Source organism: Diadema antillarum, unplaced genomic scaffold (assembly GCF_040938485.1).
Source record: "Diadema antillarum isolate AM-2024a unplaced genomic scaffold, OU_Dant_1.0 seq00000847_RagTag, whole genome shotgun sequence".
Classification (NCBI taxonomy): Eukaryota; Metazoa; Echinodermata; class Echinoidea; order Diadematoida; family Diadematidae; genus Diadema; species Diadema antillarum.
Window position 1 is genome coordinate 768891 of NW_027271721.1, and position 25026 is coordinate 793916.

Below are 25026 nucleotides of genomic sequence, written 5' to 3' on the forward strand. Positions count from 1 at the left end.
AAGAATGTCAGTAGACTAATACAACTAGCATTGCAAATACCTAATCATGACATCATACCATCCAAACTAGCCTTGCTGCAGAGAAACACCCAAATGAAGAGTCATAAAAGTTTTCTTTGATGACAATGAATTAGACTGACAGTATATTTTTCTCCTACACCAAAGAAAAGAATTATCAAAATCACCTGTTAAGTCTTGGATATGAGTGTGACAAGTTCATGTGACTTTTGGAATGCTCCACCCACTTAATCTTCATATGCCCATTGGCAAGAAAACAATACAAGCCCTGCAGATTTCTGTGACAGCGGGTGATCCAGACTTTGTGTATCGATTTATCAAACAGAAGGTGATACATCACATTCTGACACTTAAACTGTAACTGTCAATGACCATTACCCACAACCATACCACAATAACCCTCCGTCTAAGTTGTCAAAATGCATATGGAATAGCATATTAGCTTTACGAAATGATGAAACTCTTGACCCAATCCGACAAAACTGTTATTTTTTTTTTTCAGTCCCAATCCAACACAGCTAAATACTGCCTAAAATTGATAATGAGAAGGTCTTATGGTTAAAGTTTGTGTTTGAATGACTTTGAATACCCCAAAGACTGCAACACAAGCAGAACAAATTCAAGTGCTTTGCACATGAAAGCATCAAATATCTACACTCATTACATCTTATAAAATCTTGATTAGGTTGAAATTATATGCTACTGATTGCAGCAAGCTGTTTTATAATGTTACCTGCAACATATAATCATCTCCCATTTCATTACGTCTCAACTACTAAGTAAGAATATAAGCTTTGTATAAGCACGACAAAATTCAACGAAAGTACATCAAGGTGTGTTTCATAAGCATATTTCCCCATTGCAACAAAAAGAAAACACAAGGCCTTGAATAAGTCAAACAGCATTGTTCCACATGACACTAGAATTGGGACACAGTACATTTTGGGGGGACCACACAATACTTGAGCTAAAAAAAAACCAACACATGTTGCCTTCCCTGCATAACACACAGACTGCTGCGGCACATTTCTATTTGACTGATTATGCTTTATCAGCTTTCGTAGAGGAATTATAGTCCAGCATTCTTTAATAGTGCTCTCGTGTGTCATTTCTTGTCTGCTTCACACCAGCTAACCACATTTTCATTATAGCCTTATACGTGTGCTTCAGTTCTATTGCCTGGGTACAGAAGTCACAGACTGCGGCTCTTCGACTCTCTAGACATGATATGACTGGGGTGGGGTGGGGTGGGGGCACTTTTTTTTCAACCACAGCAATTCTTTTCATTGTGGGTTTACTTGAAAACTGAAGTATACATAGACTTTGAGACAAAACACAGAACATAAATACACAAATCACCTATTTCATTGACATCTACTGAATACTATCAAATACTGATAAACCACTTGTGGACGCTAGGACAAAAGAGACAGTGTCACGTGCCTTGCTGCTTGATGGTAGGTGTGATGTTGACATTTGGTGCTGTGTATGGTGGTGTTGGTATCCCAGTACTTGCTTGAGGTGATGGCAGCCCAGGTGCAAAGCCAGACTGCTGCGGCTGCTGTTGTTGTTGTTGCTGCTGCTGCTGCTGTTGCTGCTGCTGCTGCAAGTGACTCTGAGCAATGACATTGAAGCTTGGCAACTTTTGAGTATTCACTGACGGGCTGGTCATCTGTGTACCAAATTGCAATCCTCCATTTGAGTTGAGGCCATTGATGCTGGGCAAACTGTTGGCGTTGCTGCGGAGTAAGGCATTGTGGATGTTAGGCAGGTTGCTCCACGTCTGCCTAAAACTGGGTAGAACTGTGGGCTGGCTGGCCTGAACCGACGCAGATGAATTTGGACTCATTCCTGGTGTGGTGTTTGGGCTAGCTTGTGGCAAGGTTGTGGTGACAATTTGGGGACTCTGGGGTGAAAGCATGGGGTGGGGGACCTGTTGTCCGTGTGGTGATGGCATGGACTGGGTGACAGGGAATTGGGGCAGCATTGCACGTTGGTTTCCACCAATTAGGCCGTTGAGGAGGGTATGCCGCAGCGCTTCGTGGTGGTTGTGATCAACTGGCACGGTGGTGGTGGCCAATGCATTCTGTGCCAGGAGCGTCTGAGTCTGGGGCATTATGTTACCATTGAACTGCGCTACGCTATTCGTGTAGACTGCTGTGCTTGGCAGGGTGAAGGTCTGCCCGGGCTGTGAGGCTGTGAGGCTACTCAAAGGCACTGAGTTGGCGAGATTTGAGGACGGCTGAATTGCATTGTGATGGGTCCCATCATTAGAGTTTTGCCTGATTGTGTCAGCAATGAGTCTGTTTGCAGCTAGCTGGAGATCACTTGGGAGTCCATCAGAGCTATCCTGACTGATAGCAGCCTCCGTCACATCAGGTGGCAACGAGCTGCTACTCTCACACTCTGCATCATCCAAAAGCAGAGTGGCGGAAGGAAACTGGCCAAGAGCTGGGTGTGACAGCTGCTCCAACGAGGCCTTGGCATCATTCACCTCTTCTGATGCCTGGAATAGCGCCCTCTCAAGAGCCTCTGCCTCTTCCTTGGTTGGTAGGAAACCGCCATTCTTTCCTACAAGGAGAATTCAGTTTGAAACTTGGTTAAAACAAGTCGTTGAAACGGCAGCATAAACACATTATCAGCACCTAGACAAAAAGTTGATTACTATGCATGCAAGCAGATATTCCAATGTTGGATTAGTACCAAAAACCATTTGTTTGTGAATTAGAATAGATCAAAATGTTGCCTTAAATTTTGTGTCATTGACCAAATTATGCTATCACACCCATTCACACAAATAAGGTTGGTTGTCTCCTTTAATGTAAATTGATAGAATTGTAGTTTAAACATTTTTGGACAAATTTGTAAATCTTCTCAGAAGCTTCAAAGATACAGCACAGAAGATGGACCATAGCAATCACTATCTCAGAGGAAACTTACACTATTACAGGTGGGAACACAATAAGGTCCCCCAAAATACACTACACACAAATGTCTATTGCCTTCTGATAACAAAGAGTGCAAACAACCACCAGAACTGCATCCAGCTATTTTAAAAAGATGACCTGCAACATTTAAGTTTCCAATTACCTAAACATAATTCAATGTGATCAATAGAAATATTGATGCCAATTGTGATAATGGTATTTCCATGGCTATTAATACCAACAGATCATCAGAAAAGTTCTCAACATTGATGCCCTGATGTAAAGAATCATTCCCATCAAATGTCGCATTAAATTGACACCTGACAAATTTTATTTGCATGTATACATGTGAATATAGGGAAAAGTTGTTGTTTAACAAAGAGCACATAAACAATTCAGCAAATTCTCTCATGCAGCAACATTGGTAAAGCACTGCATTTGCCAACCTCTGCAAACCATAATACAATGTGATGCACAGGAAACAGCAAAAGTAAATATAAAAAATGACAAATTATCAAGGCAAAACTGAATGATTGTGGTTAAAATTGGATGAAATTGAACACGCTACACATGCTTAATCAGATTTCATTCAGCAAATATATGTTTTACTTCAATAGCAGTTTTGTATTTTTTATGAAGGAAAACATATTAGGCCTACATATCTTAAAACAATGCAGGTTAGTAACTATGATTATGTCACAAATTTTATGAGAATTAGATAAATGGATATTTTGTCCCTGTACCTTCAAAGAATTCATCAAGGTTAGGGAGGATGCTAGACAGAGCCTCCTCCTCTGCATCTGAACCCAGCTCCTCTGGTGGTGAGTCCACGTTCATGGCCTCCTCCAGTGCTGAGATATCCATCAGGTGCTCCGGGATATCGTGAGCTCCCAGGGGGGAAGGGCTCCTGAAGGGCGGGGCTGGTGTGGGAGGATGAGGGGCAGCTACGGGCATCGTCGTCGTGCTGATGGGAAGCTGGTAGTTTTGCAGAGGTTCTGAGAGGGGAGGTATAAAGTTGAGACACACACTATTTGTAAAATTTGTGTTATTGCATCAAATCATGCTGGAAAGTAGTTATAAAATTGCAATATGCAATGTACATACACATATAGTATGAACAAAATAAGCCCCGCCATCTAAATGCATTGCAAGTTTCAACACAATAATATTGAGAGTTGGTAGCAGCAGTTGTGTAGTTTAGCAACATGCTCTATCCTTTTTGCCTTGTCCTTCAGAGGGGACTTAAAGCCAACGGTCCAATGGTTGCTCGCTCACTAAGCATTTAAGTGCTTCCCTAGGGGCCACTAAAATAAATCCAAACACACTCAAAAAGAAATGTCATGCTTCAACAGACAGATGACTAAACCACAAACATAAATCGCTAGTGGCATCATTACGAAGCAAAGGCATGAAAACCAGAATTCAGTGACGAGGAACACTTCATCTGGTACAAGCATGCATCAACTGAAACAAATCATCAGCTCTCTCACTGCTGACACAGACGGACATCCATCACAACATGTGCAACAAGTGTACCCCTTGAAGCCTTCTGCTTTACAACCACAATGCTATTAAGCCTTTGTTTTCCCCACATTATCACAGGGGTGCATGTATACACACGCTGGCACAGAATAGGATCTCAGAAAGGAAACTGAACATAATGTCAGGGACGAGCTGCTACAGTCTCTTACCTAGTGGTGGAATCGGCTTCTGAGGTCTGACTTTCCTGCGTTGATTCTTCTTCTTTTTCTTGAAGGGTCTCGTCAGAGCAGACGGCTTCGTTTTCTTTCTTGGCCTCTTCTGCTTGGGTTGCATACGCTATACAGGAAGAGATGGAGCAAAAAGGGTCTCATAATGATCTCTGGACACTTCTCTTTTCGTTTGTCGGTCTCTTTTAAAACTATAAACTTTAGAACTTGTGACATTGACTTGAATTTACATGTTACCAATTTCCTTACACAATAACAATTTAGTACAATTTAGAATATATCAGGAAGGTTATAAGACAAAGAAATAAATCTGGTGGATCATAGCTCATGCAAAGCTACAAAAACTTTTCTGCATTTCTAAATCATTGTTACTGTTCTCCTGGGAATATCTGAACAATTTGCCTAAACTGAGAATGTAGTTCTTTGAAGTCAATAGTTATTTCCCCTTATGATTCTTTGAAGTCAACAGTTATTTCCCATTATATTATCACTGGGATCATGAAATAACTTCTAATCAGGAAATCATGATATGTAACTGCAACCATATATAGCTAGAATCAAACTCAAAATCATAATACTGGAGCACTGCCAGCTCCTTTGGGAAAAACATCCCTCCCCCACCAAAAAAGAAGAAAAAAAATATATATATATATCAGACATATCCAACGATGACACATCATTTATCTCATTGTGAGGAAATATTCAATTTCCACCAAAATGCTTGCAATCTTGGCAGCTGGCAAGGACACAAGTGAACAACAAATTCTTTAATGCAGTTCAGTGCACCATATTGTTTAAAGAACACATCTTGGAGCTCGATCAGAGAACATGAATGAAATGTACAATCTCCATATCTACAGTATTGAGCAACACCTTTTTTTTCAAGTCTTTTTCTTTCTTTATTTAATTCTATTAATCTTTCTATTCAATTTTTAAAATCTTATTCATGTAAATGTTTACAACATACAGAATTCAAAGGAAAAGGGAAACAAAATCAATCCTGTGAATTAATCTAGTTATTTGTATGTGAGTAAATTTGCATTTGCCCACTCTATCAAACAAGTCGCTCTATACATACATAAAAACAACAACGTATGGGTGGCAGTGATATTAATCTGGCTTCTGAAAATTCTACACAGCAATATGAGAATCTTTTTGATGGATTGCTGCGCTATAGAAGTATACACTGTTACTATTGTTGTTTTTGTTATTATTATTATTATTATTATTATCACCATCATCATCATCATCATCATCATCATCATCATCATTATTATTCGAACAGGGTAGCATATTTCTCATTGTTAGGAAGCTTTCCACACAAAAGAAATTTCAGAGAAATTCCTTTCCTTGCATAACGGGTATTAACAGAGTGAGAGGAAGGTAGGAGACCATCATTTCTTTGCGTGCAGGCAGTCTTTCAACATGTCTTCTACCGACGACGACGCACGCTTAGGAGCCAGAAAGCCTACGGGGGTAGAGAAGCAACTAGCTAGCCAGGCTGCTGAGATTCACTGGCTTTCAGATGCCCCCTCACGTCTTTCCTGCAAAAACCACAGTGCTCAGCACGCGATGGACCCGAGTCCTCAGGCAGGGGGCAACATCAGTGTATTCATGGATGACACGTTCCTCACAGCAGGTCTCTGTGGCAGGGCTGCTCCCTTGCTCCCGGGAGAGCGATACAATCTGTTGGAGTCGCTGCTATCTGCACTGCAGCCCAACCCTCAAGGGGAAGGAGATTTGGAAATGGACAGTGACATGCAGAAAGACAGGAGAGATCTGGGTCCCCTCTGTTCAAGAAATTGGCTGACAGGCTAACTAAGACTATGACCACACCCCCAGAGAAGACACCATTGGAACGCATTGGAGAAAGATAAGAGACGCCTTCCAATGCCCCTGCTGCCAGCGCTCCGAGGGTTGATCCGGAGATATGGAACACTCTACCGGGCCAAGTTATAGTAAAAGATGTGGTGACATAAAAGCTACAGCGGTAGGTTGTGAAAGGTGCGCTGCCCTACAACCTCATTCTAGAGGACCTCAACGTCATTTCAAAAGGGGAAAAAGTCCTAGACATTGAAAGACTAAAGAGTCTGGCATTGGACAGCCTAACCCTTTCGGGATATGCAGTATACAAACTCAGCATGAGGAGGAGAGAAGACCTTAAAGGGGGTATCTCGCCGCGATACCGAGAACTGTGCAGTAGAAACACACCCCGCACCGACACCCTTTTCGGGAGTGATCTGTCTGCCACCATGAGAAAGGTATCAGAAGCTTATATTGTGGTCTAGAAGATCCAAGCGACCAGACCTCCCTGCAGCCATCAGGTGATGGCTGGTGACAGGTGACACCCCTTCAGGGAAGCCTACCCATACTTCATCCCTCAACGTCGCTATCAAACTCGCCCACAGCATCAGGTCGGGGGCCGAAGCGTTGCTAGTGCCACGGCGTCCCGCCCTCCCGCACAGCTTGGGGCTCCACCTAAGACTCACTTCCATTTCCGTGCCAAATCATCTGGCGAGACAAAAAACTAGTAAGTCCTCTCCTTCAAGCCGGACAGTTATCGTTTTTTCAGAGAGGCGTGGTCTCAAATCACTTCAGATTCTAGGGTTTTAAATGCCATATCAGGTTATAAATTGATTTCACTGCACTTCCAATGTTGAAATTTGTTCCCGGGACTCTTCCCTTCTCCCAAAATGAAAGGGATGTTATAGGTTCTAAAAGGTATAGTAATACAAGAAACTGATGAGTAGGAATGTGCCTCTATTTCATCTATTTTCGTCATCCCAAAAAAATCGGGAGATTTGAGACCTGTAGCTCATATGTAATAATCATGGTCATGAGATTGTCTGATAAATGTGTTGTGAAGTGATCTCTCACTTGGGTGATTGGGTGATCTCAGACGTTTGATGTATGCAGATTTCACCTTTGGGTGACCACAATGATACACAACTACTTACTACTTTAAATGGATGGTCTCCCACCTTCCTCTCACTCTATTTATACCCGTTATGCAAGGAAAGGAATTTCTTCAACATTTCTTTTGTGTGGAAAGCAGCCTAACCACGAGAAATATGCTTCCCTCTTCCAACTTTGCATTTCAACACTACCAATACAATTCTAATCATACATAATAATTTATTTGCATAATTTTGGAATTATGTTACGATTTGTTCTCCAAGCACTGGTTTTTTTTTCAAGTATAGAATGTGCTACATTATAACTTTATCATTATTTTTATTATTCGCACTACTTTTTCTAGCCAAACAGACATACAGACAGAGTCAGACATACAGACAGAGTCAGACATACAGAGAGGCACTTGTACATAAAAAAAACAAGTGATTTACAACACTTGAAACAAGATGGAAAAGACCCGAACTCACCACTCTCTTGGCATGCTCGAGACAGAGGGGCTGCTCATTGAGCATGTCGAAGCTGGGCTCTATGCAGCGGAAGCCTCCGGGGAATTCTGCTCCACACTGATAGAACAACACCTGCTCTTCATCTTCCAGGATGTCTAGTAATATGTTGTCAAGGAAACTCCTCCAAGTCAATGCAGGTGACAGGATTCTATGCAGGTGACAGGATTTTATGCAGCTATCTGGCCCATCTCATACCTTCTTGTCCATGCCAATAAAGGCAATACTCCAGTGACATGATTATGGAACTGACATATAAATATGTTCTACAAAGAGATATTGGCACACTGCATATAATGTATGCCATACATCATCACTCAAAAGTACGACATACACAATCAGCAAGAGTTCTGTTATTTTCATGCCATATATAGCTGCATGTGACAAGAGCTCTCCAGTATGTTCTCCAAACAATAAAATCTGACAATGGATGGTGCCAATTTGCTCCATATCCACTAATTTGATCAGCAAGGTTGGGCACATATCAGAAATGAATACTGATTGCAATGCTCTATTGATGATAAAGTCATCGCAGCCTATAGGCCGAATTGTGACAGTTTTACATCAAATGAACAAAAACAGTATGGTAGTGCAAAGGATACGTCTGAAGCAGTGCTTGCTGTAGGGCATGGACTCCTCCTGGCACGGATCCCCATTCTCCTCTTTGCTGCAGCAGATCCTCTCTGGTGGTGTCTGCACCTTGGGCCTGCAAATCACACACGGTGGAACTCTCAATTAGTGGTGCAAGCATTCCGGGCAGAGGAGCTCTTTACAAGACTTCGTTCTCAGGTTTTCACACTCGTTCTGACAGCTTTCTTATCATGATAACAATTACTCATTATGCTTCTAAAAACATTCCTCTGTAGTCACACTGGAGATCAATTACTGTTTAGAGCTGACTGAGGACATCTATCACCACATATCATTTTAGCTTGAAACATTGCAGTCATCTCGTACACCATAGCAGACATTGAAAACTTCTGTAACAGTGTAAGAATCACTGTTCAGATTGCTCAGAATGCAGTGATGCCATGTAGCACATGTCACATGCAGACTCACACAAGATAGATAGCAGAACAGAAAAGCACAAAGAAACATATGAATTATTTCGGGAACATTATTTCTTTTGAGCAATGATACAAAATGGCTAACAGAAGTATCAGAGTAGCTCCACTTGTCCATACCTTTGCAGCTTCTCCTCTTGAACCCTGAGTATTGACACTGCTGCTCCAAACGGGTGTTCCCTGGCTGCATCCACGAGGAGCTTGCTGGAGCGGCGGAGGCTCCCCTGCTCAAGCCTGTCGCATTGCAGCGAGATGTCCAGCTTTCTCCTGCCCCGCTGCAGGTGGGTTTTCAGCTGCTTCAGTCTGTCATTCCGACTTAATGGGATATTGGTTTCTTCAGTACTGGAAATGTTACTGTCGAAAGAAATATGCATGATTTATACAGTGCATTTTACTGACACATGAAGGAAGTATGTGTACTAATACATTGTTTTGCACACATCAAAGAAAGTGAAATAACTTGTGAAACAAATCATATTCTTGGGTGAGAAAACTGGTAAACATTTGGCAAATGTTTATCACCCTACATAAGAAAGAAAGTCTAATCCAGGTTAACCCTACATAAGAAAGAAAGTCTAATCCAGGTTAACCCTACATAAGAAAGAAAGTCTAATCCAGGTTATACATGTAGTCATAGAGAACATGCTCTTACAAAACTCTGTGCAGCTGATAATACTTTGCTCATTAAAATCTATCTCTCGTTTCAATATCCATTTATCATTGAATTAAACCATGTCCATATTGCTAATGCAACCAGTATCTGTTTCACCTCAGACATCAGCTAATGGCTTGAGTCTATGGAAACTTGTAAAGTAATATGCAAGCCAATTGCCCACAAAGCATGAAGTATAAGATGGCATTTCTGTGATGAAAATCAACCAAGATACAAAGCTCACATACCTTAAACTACATTGTTCTTTATAGGTATATCTACATCTTCTATCTGTGACCTCCTCACTCTCCTCATCCTCTGTGTCTGAAAATTCAAGACCTGCAAAGAATGAGAATGAAACACAACATACAGTATTCATATGAGCATATCAATGTACAATTGTACAGTATTTTCTGGTGTATAAGCTGCACCCCAGTTTTTTAAGGTCCCCAATGCGATAGAGGAAAAAAAAAGTCAGACGTTGTAACCTTTATGAAAGTCCTTGTGAGTTTCTGAATCTTTCTGATTTTTTCTTTATCAAAAGACTATTCATATTCAAAGAACCTTGATGAATTGCTAGTACGAATTATGATATTCACTTTCTTTCTTGTTGCTTTTCTACCAGCACATGTCCCTGCATGAAGTTATACTGGGCTGCAGTGCCATTGAAGCAGAAGCTGTGAAATAGAGGTCACTGGCACACACTTGTTTGAAATCCTCAATGTTATAAGAGCAAATGACGCTGAAATAAGGATATTCAAATCGTCTATCAGTTTTAATGGCGAGAATTGCAAATGGAGGTAGTGCCAGATGAATACTGGATCAGTACATGGAATGCTCTGGTTTTAGACTGATTTTTTTTTTCCTCATACCCTTTTATGCATGTATTCTAATGAAAAAGGGTGCAGCTTATATACCAGCAAATAGGGTATTTAAGATTAAGATGCCTGTGTCAGTCTGCTTTGCATCCTTTCTATATCAAGAAAAAAGTTACAATTTTACATCACTGGCTACTTCTTGAAAAAAGAAAAGAGATAAAAGGGGAGGAGGGAAGGAAAGATGCAAATAAATTAATGTATAAATTAGATATATGATCAAATAACAAGGGCATATCCAGAAAGGACATCTCAGTAATTTACTTTATACTACAATGTATGCAACTGTCCAGCCATTAATGACTCTCACTTAATTCTATTTCAGTGATTTGGCACGAAGTAGGATTTAATATTATAGATAGTAAAGAGTTGTTTTGTTTGTTTGTTTTCTTAATAGAGCAGCAACTCTATGACATCACACTGTAGACAGATAGTCTCTGATGTGGCTCTTCGCCGCTTCTGTCTTGTTCTGATATCTGTGTGATCTCCATCTTGGGACTTCATCAAACCATTTAATTTTAGTTCTGTATCGTGCTCTACATTAACTTATAAATCTAGTCCTGTGAAATTCGCCCATTTCAAAATCTTATTTAATATCCATAATTGTGTTTATTGTTTGCATAAATTAGTTTTTAGTAGTATTGCCTACATTCTGACACAATATGGCACCTTTAGAGAGAGACAGACAGACAGATAGACAGAGAGCTCAGACAATTCAATTCAATTGAATTCTTCTCATGTGGAATGCCAGTTCCCTCCTCCCCCCTCCCCCCCCCCCAAAAAAAAGAATTATTTCAATATTTGTTCTACCACAATTTATGCTTATACCAAGATTGAAGGTGAAACTGACTAACTCTTAAATCAACACCAAGACAATAAATTTCAAGACAAAATTTTATCAAACCTCTTGGGCAAGCTGTACCAGTTTCCAGCAAAATTCAAAGATGGCATTTTGCAAAGTTACTGTCACTTTAAGGATATGTCGTTCAACAACCCTCATAATAAGAATTAAGATATTCTTTGACTCTCTTCTTGTATTCTTTTGAGTCGTTATAGGAGATTGCCTTTGCATTGAAGGAACAAGAGTTTCCCTTAACTGTCACACTAAATCATGACCACGCATGAAACATGATCTGGATATGACATGATACTGCTTGTATGAGAGCTGGTCCTGTCATGTCAACACTTTCACTGTATAATGTGTGTTCACATACTTGTATTGTCAAACAAACACATCTCTTCAATATCAGCTTTTCTACTTTTAGTATCATAAAATGGAACATTTATTTGTCATGAACACATGATATATTTATGCATTCTTATTAAAAATTAACTACAAGTGCAACTATGACTTACCTAGGGGGAAAAGGTCAGTCCCTTCTACCTCCTCATGCTGCAGTCGTTCCCGTAACCGATCAACGGCCGAAGAATCAAGCTTACGCGCGAAGAGGTCCCTGGGACGTTTTTGCTGGAGTTTTACAAATGCCTCCCGCGGTGACGGCGCACGCTGGGGAAGCTGTGGCCATGGGAGACTGGGAACACGCCCTTTCCCTGCCACAACAGGGTTTGGCTGGGGAAAGGTTTTCTGGTCGAGGTATGAAGCATTGTACTGTAATCCACCCTCCACTAGGCTGCCAGCTACGTTGGACGCAGCTTTGTCATCAGATTTCCCATGCCTCGAGGCTTTGGCAAGCATTTCTTTTTCTCGCTGCTGTCGTAACCGCTGCTTGTTTCTCTCAAGCTTCTCCTGCAGTCTCTCTTGCAGGGTACTTCCATCTTTCCTGCGCTTTGATTTTGTCCTGTTGGATTTCTCAACTGCATTGTTGCGAGATGGCAAGCCATCAATGCTGGACAAGGTGTTGAGATATTCTGGTGGCATAGTATTTCTTTGCAACAAACCCAAGTCATTTGAATCTAAATTGCCCTTGAAGTTCAAAAGTCCATCTACTGTGACAGGTTTATCTCCTTTGTTCTTGTGCTTCTCTTTCTTTTTCTTTTTCTTCTTTTTCTTCTTCTTTTCCTTTGATTTCTTTTTATGCTTGTCCATGTCTTGGCTACTTCCCTTGCTGCTTGCCATGTCATTCCTGGAGTCCGGAGACTGATCGCCCTTACGCTTCTTTCCTCTCTTTGGTACCAGCCCCAAGACCTGCATGTGGCTGTTACAAAACCTGTGTAGCACACAAAGAACAAGTTCATATGAGGTCACATCATAAATGAGCAAATGCTGGTGCATGTGTGGGAGAGCAACAAGCAAAGCATGCTGGTTGGCAAAAGAGTAATATCGGTCATGTTTCAAATTAGGTAAATGTCTTGTTGGGCTTAGATTCAAAGCACTAGAAAAAAAAAAATCATTCTTTCATACATCGGATATGTCTCTATCTGTCCTGATGAACATTTCAATCTAGCCAGTCTGACTTGTTTTAATCTCTGTCTTCCATTTACACTGTATTTTCTGGTGTATAAGAAGCAAAAAAAAAAAAATTTTTTAGGTCCCCAATGTGAGAAAAAAAAAATTAGAGGTTGTAACTTTTATAACAGTCCATGCAAGTTTCTGAATCCTTTAAGATCTTTTCTATTTTTGCAGTTGAGTAATCGCTAATGTGAAATATGGTAGTCACTTTCTTTCTTGCTACTTTTCTACCAGCACACGTCCCCAGTTCTACAGGGCTGCAGTGCCATTGAAGCAAAGGCTCTGATAGAGAGATCACTGGTGCACATTTGCTTGAAAAGCTCAATGTTAAAAGAGCAAAAATTCACTGAAATAAGAATATTGTATTCATATACATTGTAGTTTATTATTATCAATTTGACGGGCAAGAACTGTAAGTGAAGGTGGTGCCAAATGAATATCGGATATTTACATGAAATGCACAGGTCTTAGACCGATTTCTCTTAAAATACCTGTGTATATGCTGCACCTCTTTTTCTGCATGTAATCCAATGGAAACTGGTGCGGCTTATAATGTACATGTACATCAAGAAATATGTTAGCCAGAAAAATTCTTTACTTGGCCCTTGAAATCTGAACTTCCATATTTAAAACGCCTCAACTGAAATGACGACACATTGTTTCTGAATCATCACTTATAATTGTGCCTGCAATAATTACTTTCTAAGCTCATAGATGATTGCAAGAACATGGAAACAATGAATATGACATTGATCCCGTAATAAACACATTGGGCTTGTATTAGTCTGCCGTGTGATATTATGTATAAAATTACAATTTCTGCACAGAAATGTTCTACAGTAAAGCATTAACACAATATCCCATACGTCATAATTACAACAACAACAACAACAACAATGAAGGACATACTATTGCGCAGCTACTATAATAATATAACTTATCGCAAGAAATAAGTACATGTTTAGAATTGTCTGGCTTCAGCCCTGGTTTGGACTGTCAAAGCTATGAAATTCTCTCATACAAAATTACAAACGCAAACAGAAAAACTGACCAGAATGAATATATTAATACACGTTTTCACATCAGCTCGATGAAAATCTATGCACGAGATTTTTTTTGCACTCGCAAATTAACGCGTCATTTCATTTCTGATTCACATCAGTCCAAAGAGAATTAGCCTGAAATTTTTTAGAGCTAATTCGATAGCTGAGCATGCGCAAACAGCGTCCATACAGCGTGCACCTTCAAAAATTACCTGAACAATCGCAATTTTGTGTGCAGGTTGCCTCGATCGATTGGGTCACACACGCTAAGCATGATGGCTGCATTGTGCTAATGTCTTGAGGCAAATTCATATGATCAAATAGCTTGCTATTTCGTGATCGGGTCATGAAAATCCAAGCTCGAGATACTTAAAATAGCGCCCTATTTCAAAACATCAGGCTGATGTGAAAATGCCTATTGGGGAGGGACAAGGAAGTTCAGGCTAATAAATGTGTGAGCTTTCATTGGAGTGCATCTGTACAATATTAACAATAAAAGCACTCTGCATATTAATATTTGTATTTTTAAAGCCATCCCTAGCCAAGAATTTGAAAGAAAAAGGCAGCATTTGCAGAGTGACTGGTTAAGGGAAATATTCCTCATTTGCACAACACTGATGGGATATCAAAGTACAATGAGCTCATGATCTAAAGAAGTGACTCATGTGGCAATTATTCTAAAACATTTCATTTGTGCGATCATGTGATGTTACTGTATGCATAACACAGAGCTCTTTCTGTTTCCAGGCTACCCAGCACATCCTTTTCATTTCATTTAATTCCATTCTTACCAATTCAATTCACATCTGAATAACGTTCAAAGCTTTACCTGCTGAGCTCTGCTGGATTACTTAGCAGCCAGGAGAGAAATTACACTGGTGACTTTTGAATGATACTTTCATGCTGTGACACATTAATGAAACGAGTTGCCATTCAAGTAGAGAATGGTACCAATTTGTACAGACACATATTCTATCGCCCTAACGACAATCCCTGCCATATTTCATAAGAATCTGACCATGCATTTTCAAAAAACAAAATGAAAATGTGAGAACTGGCCCTAATTTGGTACCCCCTCCCCCCCCCCCCCCCCGAACAAACTGCAACCTAGTCACCCATCTAACTTACTCATAGGACTAACCTAGTCTATCACTTATAATGGTTTGTATTGTGTATTGTGCTCCAGGTGGGGAATAGTGCCCATTTGTACAAATACATGCATACATTCTATAGGTGTATATGATACAGTGTAGGTGCAGGTGTTGAACAGCTTTTTGTTTTGGTTTGTAAACAAAAATTCCCCAATTCTCATTTTCTCTAGAGCAAAAAAATTCTTTAGACTTTCTTGGTGTACAATAAAATATGTTTTTCTATACCTCTGCAGGATAAGTTCTCTCTGTTCCAGAATATTTGACAAAACTGAAAGCAAGTGTAATTTTGTGTACAAAACAAATGGAGAGCTGCTCAAGACATACATGTAGACCACACAGTCCCCAATTTGTCTTACTCTCTAAACTATTTCAATTCAGAACTTTTTTCATGTGTCTGAATATTTCCCCAAATTTTTGGCGATTTGCTTCTCTGATTTTGCTGTGTAATACAAAACAAAATATCAAGATAAAATTTCAGTTGATGTCAATCAATTTTATCTGAAAAGTGATTTTTATATCACAGCTACATAATTACAGTACATACACATGTAGTGCTACTCTGAATAAATGAAATTGTAATGTTTTAACTGAATTCATGGACACACAAAATATTTGAATGTGCCATTGAAGACCACCATCAATGGTGATGGCTTGAAGGCATAATCTTTAATGTTTCACATTGGTTTGCATTATAAATGTTCAATTAATGGATACGTACTTTCTGTTCTCTTCACCAGGAATGGGGTTGGTGCAGCGCAGCCTATTGTATTTTGCCACAAATTCGCACTGCTTGAACGGCGCTGAGCTGTCTTCCAGGACATGGCGAATGCAGAAGGCATAGCCGTTGAGGCGACGCTGCTTGCACAACTTGGCACTGTACGAACATAGCGGCTTGTTGTCAACTTCAGAGAAGTGAATATGCTTGCCTTCGTACATCACGTGAGTGCCAACATTGGCTGCAAGCAAAAGAGAATAAAAATGAAAGGAAATATGAATGTTATTCACATTATGTATAGAGGCATTACCATGTCGTTCTTGCCCTGCACAGAAAAACAGGTCAATTTAAATAAAATTTGAACTGCTGTTAAAGTGCTGGTAGCTTAGGGATACCATGGAGTAGGAAGGCTGGTCCAGCTTTTTTCTGGAAGAATCCCCGCAACAAACTGTGCATAGCTTTATCACTGATCTTTCTGCTGACTGGAGTCAACTGCTACCAGTGAGCATATACTTTGATGCACATATCCGCTGACTGATAGTATTCATGGTTTTCTAATATACACATGTACCTACACGTACATGTAAGTGGACAGCAAATGAATACGGCTAACCATGAATCACATGCTACTAGGTCTTTAACTCCTCCAATGTCAAAGCACAGAAACGTCAAATAGTGGACTCCTTCCCATTGCATTCACACTTGTCTCTAAGTCCAAGGAAAGATCTCATCAGATCTCTAGAAATATCTGCCAAATATGTCTCTCTCACCCCCTAATAAAATGAGGACTGTTCACACATGACTGGTTTAAAGGACATCATAAGCTATCACATGTATATTAAAGCCTACAACAGGCTCCAAACAAATTGCCAGTGAAAGTACCCAAGTTTAGTCATCTTACTCAAGAACATGCACACATACAGTAAATATTGATTGTACACAGCAAGTGTCTCTCAGTCCCCAATACAAACAAGTTTGGTGGGGACAGGGGCATGTAACTTTCTCCTCCAGCATTCACATAAAAAAATTGAAAGAGAAACCCCCTCACATTGTACATTGTACGACATGTAAACTGTATCTCCTATACAATCGTACCATTTGTTGTGTGAACACATGAGCTACAGTATACGACATAAATTTGCAATGTACTGTTAAACCAAAAATTTTCAAATGCATGAAACTTTCATGAATTTCGTGGGCAGCAAAGATTAGCAAAAGTTTTTGTCTACACCCAATGCACTGAATGCCAATAATACGATGCTATACACCATGCAAGTACTGATCAGGTACATACTGTAAGTTGACTTGTACCACTGACTTTGCAGCACAGCTTTTAAATGACACAATTAGCAGTACACATTCAGTGTTATTGTGTGTGTTTATGAAAATACTTTTGGTAATTCACCTTAAATAATATTACATGTACACCTGTACGTTGTACATTGTATATTCTCTTGTAATTTTGCTAATCCAGCGATTAGACGGTGACAAAGATTATGCAATAAACATTGCATGTGACAAAAGACTAGTGGGCTTATAGTCAGCACAGAAAGTAGTCCATGTACAAACTGTATCTATTACGGTATGACTTCTTTCAATATGCTGTTTGCACAATTTTCCCGAGGGAAACTCAGGATTTGCCCGAGACTGAGAGTGCAGAGGCCCCTGAAAAGGTTCACAGTGTGAAAGAATAAGTCAGTTTTGTAATTAGCTCACATGCACATTGGTACGATTGACCTCCCTTTTTTTTTCTTGGTTGGTTAGGCACTTCCCTTGGTGAAATACTGCATAAGCCTGCCTGACATACAATTTATGGAATTCATATTCAAAACAAAGAATAAACGTGTGTAGACCAGTTGACCAGGACGGTCCATCAACTTGGGGATGCATCCACTTCTTTGTTTTGCATTACATGCTTTAACAAACTTTTTTTTTGGTTTGCGATATAACTGTTTAATCAATGGATATACAATTGTATGTACTGTCTGTTCTCTCCACCAGGAATAGGATTGGTGCAGCACCAGGTGGATGCACTGGCAAGCACCATTTACACGAATAGCACAAATTTATAATCACTGCATCACAGATGCTTTTCTCAGTGTTGTACAAATGACCTTTTTCTGCTCATGCGCAAAGTGGAACTACAAACTGGCTTTTCATGAAGCACTACATGTAGCCCCAATGGATGCCTTCTATGTAGCACCAGTCAAAATAAATGTAGAAATGCTCAGGGCATTCTGACTAATAAATTCATGCAAATTTTTTTTTCTCATGACATCAATGCTTCACTACGATAAATCTCGGGCTTTATTCTCTTCTCATCTTTTCTACAAAACTCTATTGAAACGACATCATATAACAATGTCCATAGATTTCACATCATAAAGTGCATTATTTCTTCCATGTTAAACTTCTATTTGGAGCATTGTACAATCTCATATGAATGTCCAATACAGTCTCAAACAACATGAACATGTACTCAGCTAGAGCTTTTTTGTACTGTCTCATGTTGCTGAAATTGAACACAAAGACATTTTGAAACAGAATTAAGACAACAATTTGCAAATATAGGCCCCATCAAGGGGAAAAGGTCATGGTTGAAAAGCAACAAGTAAACATGGAAGATTTGTACAATTTTATTAAACTTTGATCTTCCAGTTGCAAACAGTACATACAGTAGTATGTTAAAGTAAATAAGGACATCACATAAACTGAACTGCACATCAACAAGGTAAAGAGAGCTGGGTTCCACAGGTGTGTCTGACTAGTTTCCAATTTTATAAAAACATTTTATAAAACTCATACTTTGTGGAACTCAAGATTGTGCCAACCCTGATCCACTCATATCTGCTGACCCTATGCATTAACTGTCATGTTTATAAGAATGTATAAAAGGCAAGTAAACAACATCAATAATTTTGTAAATCTCATGACAACCATGTTGAAAATGTACAGCGTAATTATCATTACTACTGCAAAAAAAAATGGAAAAAAAAAGTTCATGTAATGTGGGTTTTTGTTTTGTTTTTGTTTTGATTTCTTTTAATATATTCCCGAAAATATGGCTATAAATGCAAGATGAGCAAAGGACGTGCCTCAATAACACACTCACTGCAAACTCGTTTCACAAGTGTTATTGCTTTGTAGCTTGAGAAGGGAAAACCCCATATCAACATCATACAAAATGTACAATGTATACTGTTGGTAAGAAATCGTGGGTGGAATATAAGAATGTAACTCTTATATATTATCCATTTACACTTGTACAATGGCTGCATTTAAGGGAATGCGATATCACCATGAAAAATGAACAGCACAAGGATAAGGTTTGCATAAAATTATTCCAGGTACTAAATACAATGCAAAAGCAACATATACTGTATAGCATACCTTTCTCCCTTTTACAGACCTCCCAACCTTTCTGACCGAAAAATAGGGATGATTTGGCTCAAAAGTAGAAAAGAAAGCGCAGTTCCACTAGGAGCGTGTAGTAAAATCATCAAGAAAAATCTAGGAAACTCTTTTGAAACAATGGTCAAAATTCAGATTTTTTCCTCGAAATTCAGAATGGTTGGAAGTCTGCATTTTCCAGGAACAAAAGGATCAAGAAAAAAAAAATACAACTAAAAAAGCTGTCTCAGCAATCAATTTAAAATTCAAAAAAAAAATTAGTGGGAAAAAAATTAGTGAAAAAAAAATATTTGAGCAAAATTGGCTACAAGAGGTACAATGTAAAAATTATGACTGCTTGCACGAATGTAATGACAAACATGATCACATACAATCTATGTACTGCAGCTTACAGGAAAATAGATAAAGAAAAAAAATAACATAACAAAACAAAAGACTGCTTCTATGAAAAAAGGCACACATTCTCTAATTGTACATGTGTATTAGTACATGTATATCTTTCTTTTTTTATTCACACAAAAGGGCTTTGACCCCCGTCTCAGTAAATATGCTTTAAAACATTACATTTTACAAACAAAATGCTCCTTTCACAAAATTTCAGTGTTATTCTAAGCAAAGACTAAACATTCACTGTTTACCAATTTTGATCACAGTCATGTGACTATAGCTACATATTGTACATGCGTACATTAATGGCTGCCAAACTCTAAAGCAAAGCAAAACAACCCCACACAAAAAAAATAAATGAATATTTTTTTAAAAGAGATAAAGGCAACATGTACATTTGTATCCTGTTGGACATTTTAGTCATTTGTTTTGTAATGTGCCACACATTTTCTCTAAACTTTCTTAACAAACCACCTTGATTTGATTCAAAATGAATTTCTTATTGAAGACAAATTCTCTTTTCCATTTGAACCCCAAATCACTCATTCTGATACCAGTGTACAGTTGGAGACAGCACAAGTGTACATTGGATGGCCAATTCTGCCACACAGTATACTGCAAAACAAGAAATTTTCATGTGCATTTTAATCATCATGAATTTCATGAGAGCAAAGATTTGCGAAATTAGAATGTAAGAGAAAGGTCTTGTCTACAGTACTCTACACTATAATGCAGTGGATGCCAACTGGTGGCAATTTGCAAAATTTCATGCCACCAAAAAGGCCATCGCCTCCGATTCGCAAAAGCTTCATGCCGTGATTATTTCTTGCTTTACAGTATTCAACATTCATGCAAAGCATAGTTTGCAGCTTGTCTTATGACTCTTAAATATGAGAGATCAGTGTATCCTGCATGCAACTGTCACTGCATTACGCTGTACTCTTTACAATAGGAAACAAAAGAGCCAGTAGAGTATGATGCACTCCTACAAACTTTGGGCAGAGTTCCTGAAAAGATCCCACACCAGATGAAATTTGACACCTCAGATCACACAAATTCCAAAGTGATTATCAAAAACACGATGTATCATTCGAAGTCATGGAAGGGGGACGCATTTATCGCAGCATCTGCCTAAATGGCACGAAATGCACCCTCTGGTGTACAATGCCACTAGTTCTCAAGGGATCAAGATGGCATTTCAAAGAATCTTTTCCCCATCCCAACTTGAGTATCATCGTTCCTCAGAGGGCATCTATTGGGTTTTAAAATGGAAGCGGGAAATTTTTTATATGATGTCTAAACCTACATATCTGAGTATTGTACATATATCATACATTGTATTCGCACATGAATTTGCTATGTTCATTCAAAATGTGTAAATTTACACTTGTACAGGTAATTACATCATGTAGTGTACAATACACACATTGTACAAAACTGTAGATTCTTACCAATCTGCATTGATATTGTTACAAACTGTGCAAACTAAACAAAGCCATTTCATAGGAGGCCACACATTGTACAATATCGGTAAAATACCGTGTAGATCTCTTATCACAAGAACAAACTACAATCTGCATACACCATCTCATGCAAAGATTCATAACACTGACTATTGCAATTTTACAGTAGTTTGGTGGGTTTGTCTGTGTCTGCCTGTTTATATTTTTGATTCCTTGACTATTATAATATAGTCTTTCTTGACTAAAGCTCCCCAATATTTGTTTTCTTTTCTGTGCTAAGGGAACATACAATTGCAATCATTTCCTATGGGTGAAAACACTTGATGAACAGGTTACTTTGTCAACAAGGAATGGAAGTGCAACATATTTTATTTCCAACTAAAACTACCAAAGTACAATGTATGTTGTAGATGTAATACACTACCCATGATTTATCTTCCTGGAAAGTAACATGTATACTGTAAGCAACAGGCACATTGATATTCATATTTACTTCCTATATGCATATATCCTCACAACTAAAGCAGTGATTGGATTGAAGATCTCTAGATAATTTACTACAAATTAGTCCTGCAAGTGGCATAACAGTTTCTGAGAGTTTGGCTGTGTTTAATCCTGCATAGAGTACATTGTAGACAGCTTGTATCCTCTGAGTTTGATATATGTTTTAGGATGTGTATTACAACCTACAGAGAGTTCATCAAGGTTTTGATAAATAGTGAAAACTAGATAAATTTGACTGCAGAGCAGAGTCAACTGAGATGCTTCTGCCTTCTCAAGCAATTATACAATATGTTTTGCCACATTTGGATAGAGTTCATTGACCTAAATGACCACTAACATTGGAAATTAACATTTAACCCTTGTTGAACAGTGGAGATATTTCCAAGTTCTATCCATCACAACAAATAACATTATCAGTGAACTTCCCTCGATAAAATTAAGATCTGAAATCAAGATACACAATATCTTTAAAAAGTGTTGACAAAATGTTCAATGTATACATGTAGTCCATGCTTACAGTGGGAACACGTTCAGACTTTGGGAAATTCACAAGCATATTTTATAACTTGTTTGCTGCAAAGCAAATGAGAAATATAAACAGTGTAACAATGTAGCAAAAATCACCAAGAAAGCTTTTTTTTTTGAATGGCCTACAGGATGCCACGATAGATAAACTACAAGTGTACATGTAGGCTACATGTGGAAATTTGTCCAATTTTGTTCATTCTTTTACTGTTCTGCCCTTTGATGTGACTGCTTTTGTTCCAACTTCATGTGGCTCCATTGAAGCTGCTTGGACAAAGTTTCAAAGTAATTGGTGAACCAATTCAGTCTTGTATTCATGCTTGTATTAACCCATTGAGGACGGTTTGATTTTGCTACAAAACGCATTTCCCATAGACGCTCGCCTGAGTATACTCGGGACTCGTCCTCAATGGGTTAAGTTATAGTAACTGACACAGTGATTTAAGGGAACATTGTACAATGGCTTCCACTTTACAGTGAGGTATTTGCTAAATATTATCAGTTTGGTAAATTTTACTTTAATACATGATATGGTTGATAAGCAGGTAACCCAATGGGTACATGTCTGTAACATATAATGTAACATAACCAATTTTAGTAAAGGAAAGCAGATAACATGTGTACATGTTCAGTTGTACTGTATGCTACCTCCTACAAATCATGACACTGCTGGTCATGATTGGCAGAGCCACACAACATTGGTTGTTACTTTCACTATATGAAAAAGGCTTTATGGAAAGGATGGCTTCTTCATGATTCAAGCACTCACACACTACACATTGATCAAGAACATATCACAATTATGCAATACACATAGAAACCAGTTAGAAATAAATAAACTCTCCATGAATATATTTACATCTGGCTATCAAATGGTCTTCATGTACATGTCCTGTACAATTGTGCTGTATATATGGTTTGGCAATCTCTGATATTGCAACTTAGGTTCACACATTTTTATTCAGTTACCAACTTGTAAATAAAATGTTCTATGAAATGAAGCACAGCTAGGTCAATGCTGTGGCTGACTCGCTGACTAGAATAGGGGATTAAGTTGTAGAGAGGTACCGAGTGGTAGTGGTATAGTTTTTTCCAGTAAACAATTGTTCATCCTTGTATTGTTGCACCAACAGAAACAAAAACTACTATTTATCCACTGCTAGATTACTGATCTACAGAATTCAGCCTATCACTTAACAAGGATGCATACGTGTGATGTAGTTTAGCATCATCTAGCCTGACCAGACACTGTGAAAAACACAGTACACTTACTTGTCTACAGCGACAGGGCTGTGTATAGGCAGTTAAGCATCATCGTGTAATATTCCAATTACCAAGACCACTTTACTCAGTTGCAAGATGTAATAGGGTTATTAAAATCAGGCTTGATAATTCCTGTTCCAAACATAAGAACAGTTTTTAATGGTATACTATTACTAAAAAGATATCAATTTAGACAGTAGGAGAACACCATTGTACAGGTTGGAATAGGACATTCAACACAATTCAATTAGAATAATCATTCAAAATATAACAACACATGACAATGAGGCAACTTGTTAACACCACCACAACACCATCAGTTATAAATTGGGACAGTTCACATTCAAGATACACTATTATACTATCATCCGACTTCACTTTCAGCATGATCTTTGACAAGAAAACTACAAAATAGCATAGTTTTTTACGCGTTTCATCACTTATGTCATATGGATCAGGAAGTTCACACTGTCAACCCATCAACTGATCTGAACGCACATAAAACAAAGACCTAAACATTTTAAATCTTGTCACACAACTTGCCAGAAGTGGCCATATCGGTGCACCCATCATGATCAAGTAAGGTTAGTCTCAGTCACGATTACGCAAACTCGCTCTACCTACTCATCACGCCGCGCCCTGCACCGCACAGCGGATTCAGGACTCGCAGCACTCTTGCGAAGGGACCACGCCCTGTAATATTACGAATTTCTCACAAATTCACGCGTTCCAACACACATGAGATAGGAAAATGTGTACTTTAGTAGTGTTACATCAAAGACACAGCAAAAAAATTCAGTATAAGCCATTACGTAACAAGAAAAATAACCATAAATACGAGATTAAAAATTAGACTGGAACATTTCCCTATTTTCTACAATTCACGTAATCAATCTAACGTTTCATTTCCCTCTAATAAATTCTTAGAATAATTCTATAGTGTTAGTTTAGTCTATGAATTCACTTACCGAAGCAAATGTGGCAAATTACCGCAAAATGTCAAGAAAAAATTGAACGATATTTTGACGAAGACGTAATTTTCAAAATGGCGGCGATGTTTGCGTGCTCGCTAATGCATAATATAAGGGGCAGCAGTCGTGTGACATCAAACAATAGCCACAACGACAAGCCCTCACTGTTAAGTACATGGTGCATATAGGGAATTCCTGTGTACAAACTGTGTGAAAGGGGCCTTCGTCATTTCTCTCTTCCAGTGAAAAGAAAAAAGACTTTTACACTTTTATAGTTGGTAGGAGCATTATTGGGAATATGAAGCAGTGTTCTGTAAAAGTCATTAGGAAAAACAATCCTTACTTTTCGGCATTTTGTCTTAAAACTGATGGAGGGACTCCAAGAAATTCTGCGAATAGTTCCCTCATATATATTGAGCACATGTGCTGAAAGGATTCTGAGGGGAAATTTTTTCTTCATTTTTTCCCGCAATCAAGAGTTTTCAACAAGTAAACATATACCACTAATTAATCTAGTGT

The 25026-nt window shown here is 38.7% G+C and overlaps 1 protein-coding gene across 1 annotated transcript; it reads right to left on the reverse strand.

Moving 5' to 3' along the window:
• Window positions 1–1427: 1427 nt before the first annotated feature.
• Window positions 1428–24622, reverse strand: LOC139740320 (INO80 complex subunit D-like). Its single transcript, XM_071650913.1, has 10 exons — window positions 24505–24622; window positions 15987–16224; window positions 12021–12832; window positions 10038–10128; window positions 9258–9491; window positions 8676–8779; window positions 8038–8171; window positions 4637–4763; window positions 3689–3940; window positions 1428–2589 (listed from the first exon to the last, which is right to left on the reverse strand). The coding sequence occupies exons 2-10, from the start codon at window positions 16202–16204 to the stop codon at window positions 1454–1456; spliced, it is 3108 nt and encodes a 1035-aa protein (XP_071507014.1). The 5' UTR covers window positions 16205–16224; window positions 24505–24622; the 3' UTR covers window positions 1428–1453.
• Between the last annotated feature and the right edge of the window lie 404 nt (window positions 24623–25026).

Bases quoted from the DNA above. Each gene is read 5' to 3' on its own strand.
- LOC139740320 (XM_071650913.1), bottom strand. From the start codon at position 16,204: ATGTACGAAGGCAAGCATATTCACTTCTCTGAAGTTGACAACAAGCCG. The intron at 10,129-12,020 runs GTAAGTCATAGT...CATTCTTTGCAG, and splicing joins GACTGACCTTTTCCCCCTAG to GTCTTGAATTTTCAGACACA. The intron at 8,780-9,257 runs GTATGGACAAGT...TGTGATTTGCAG, and splicing joins CAAGAGGAGAAGCTGCAAAG to GCCCAAGGTGCAGACACCAC.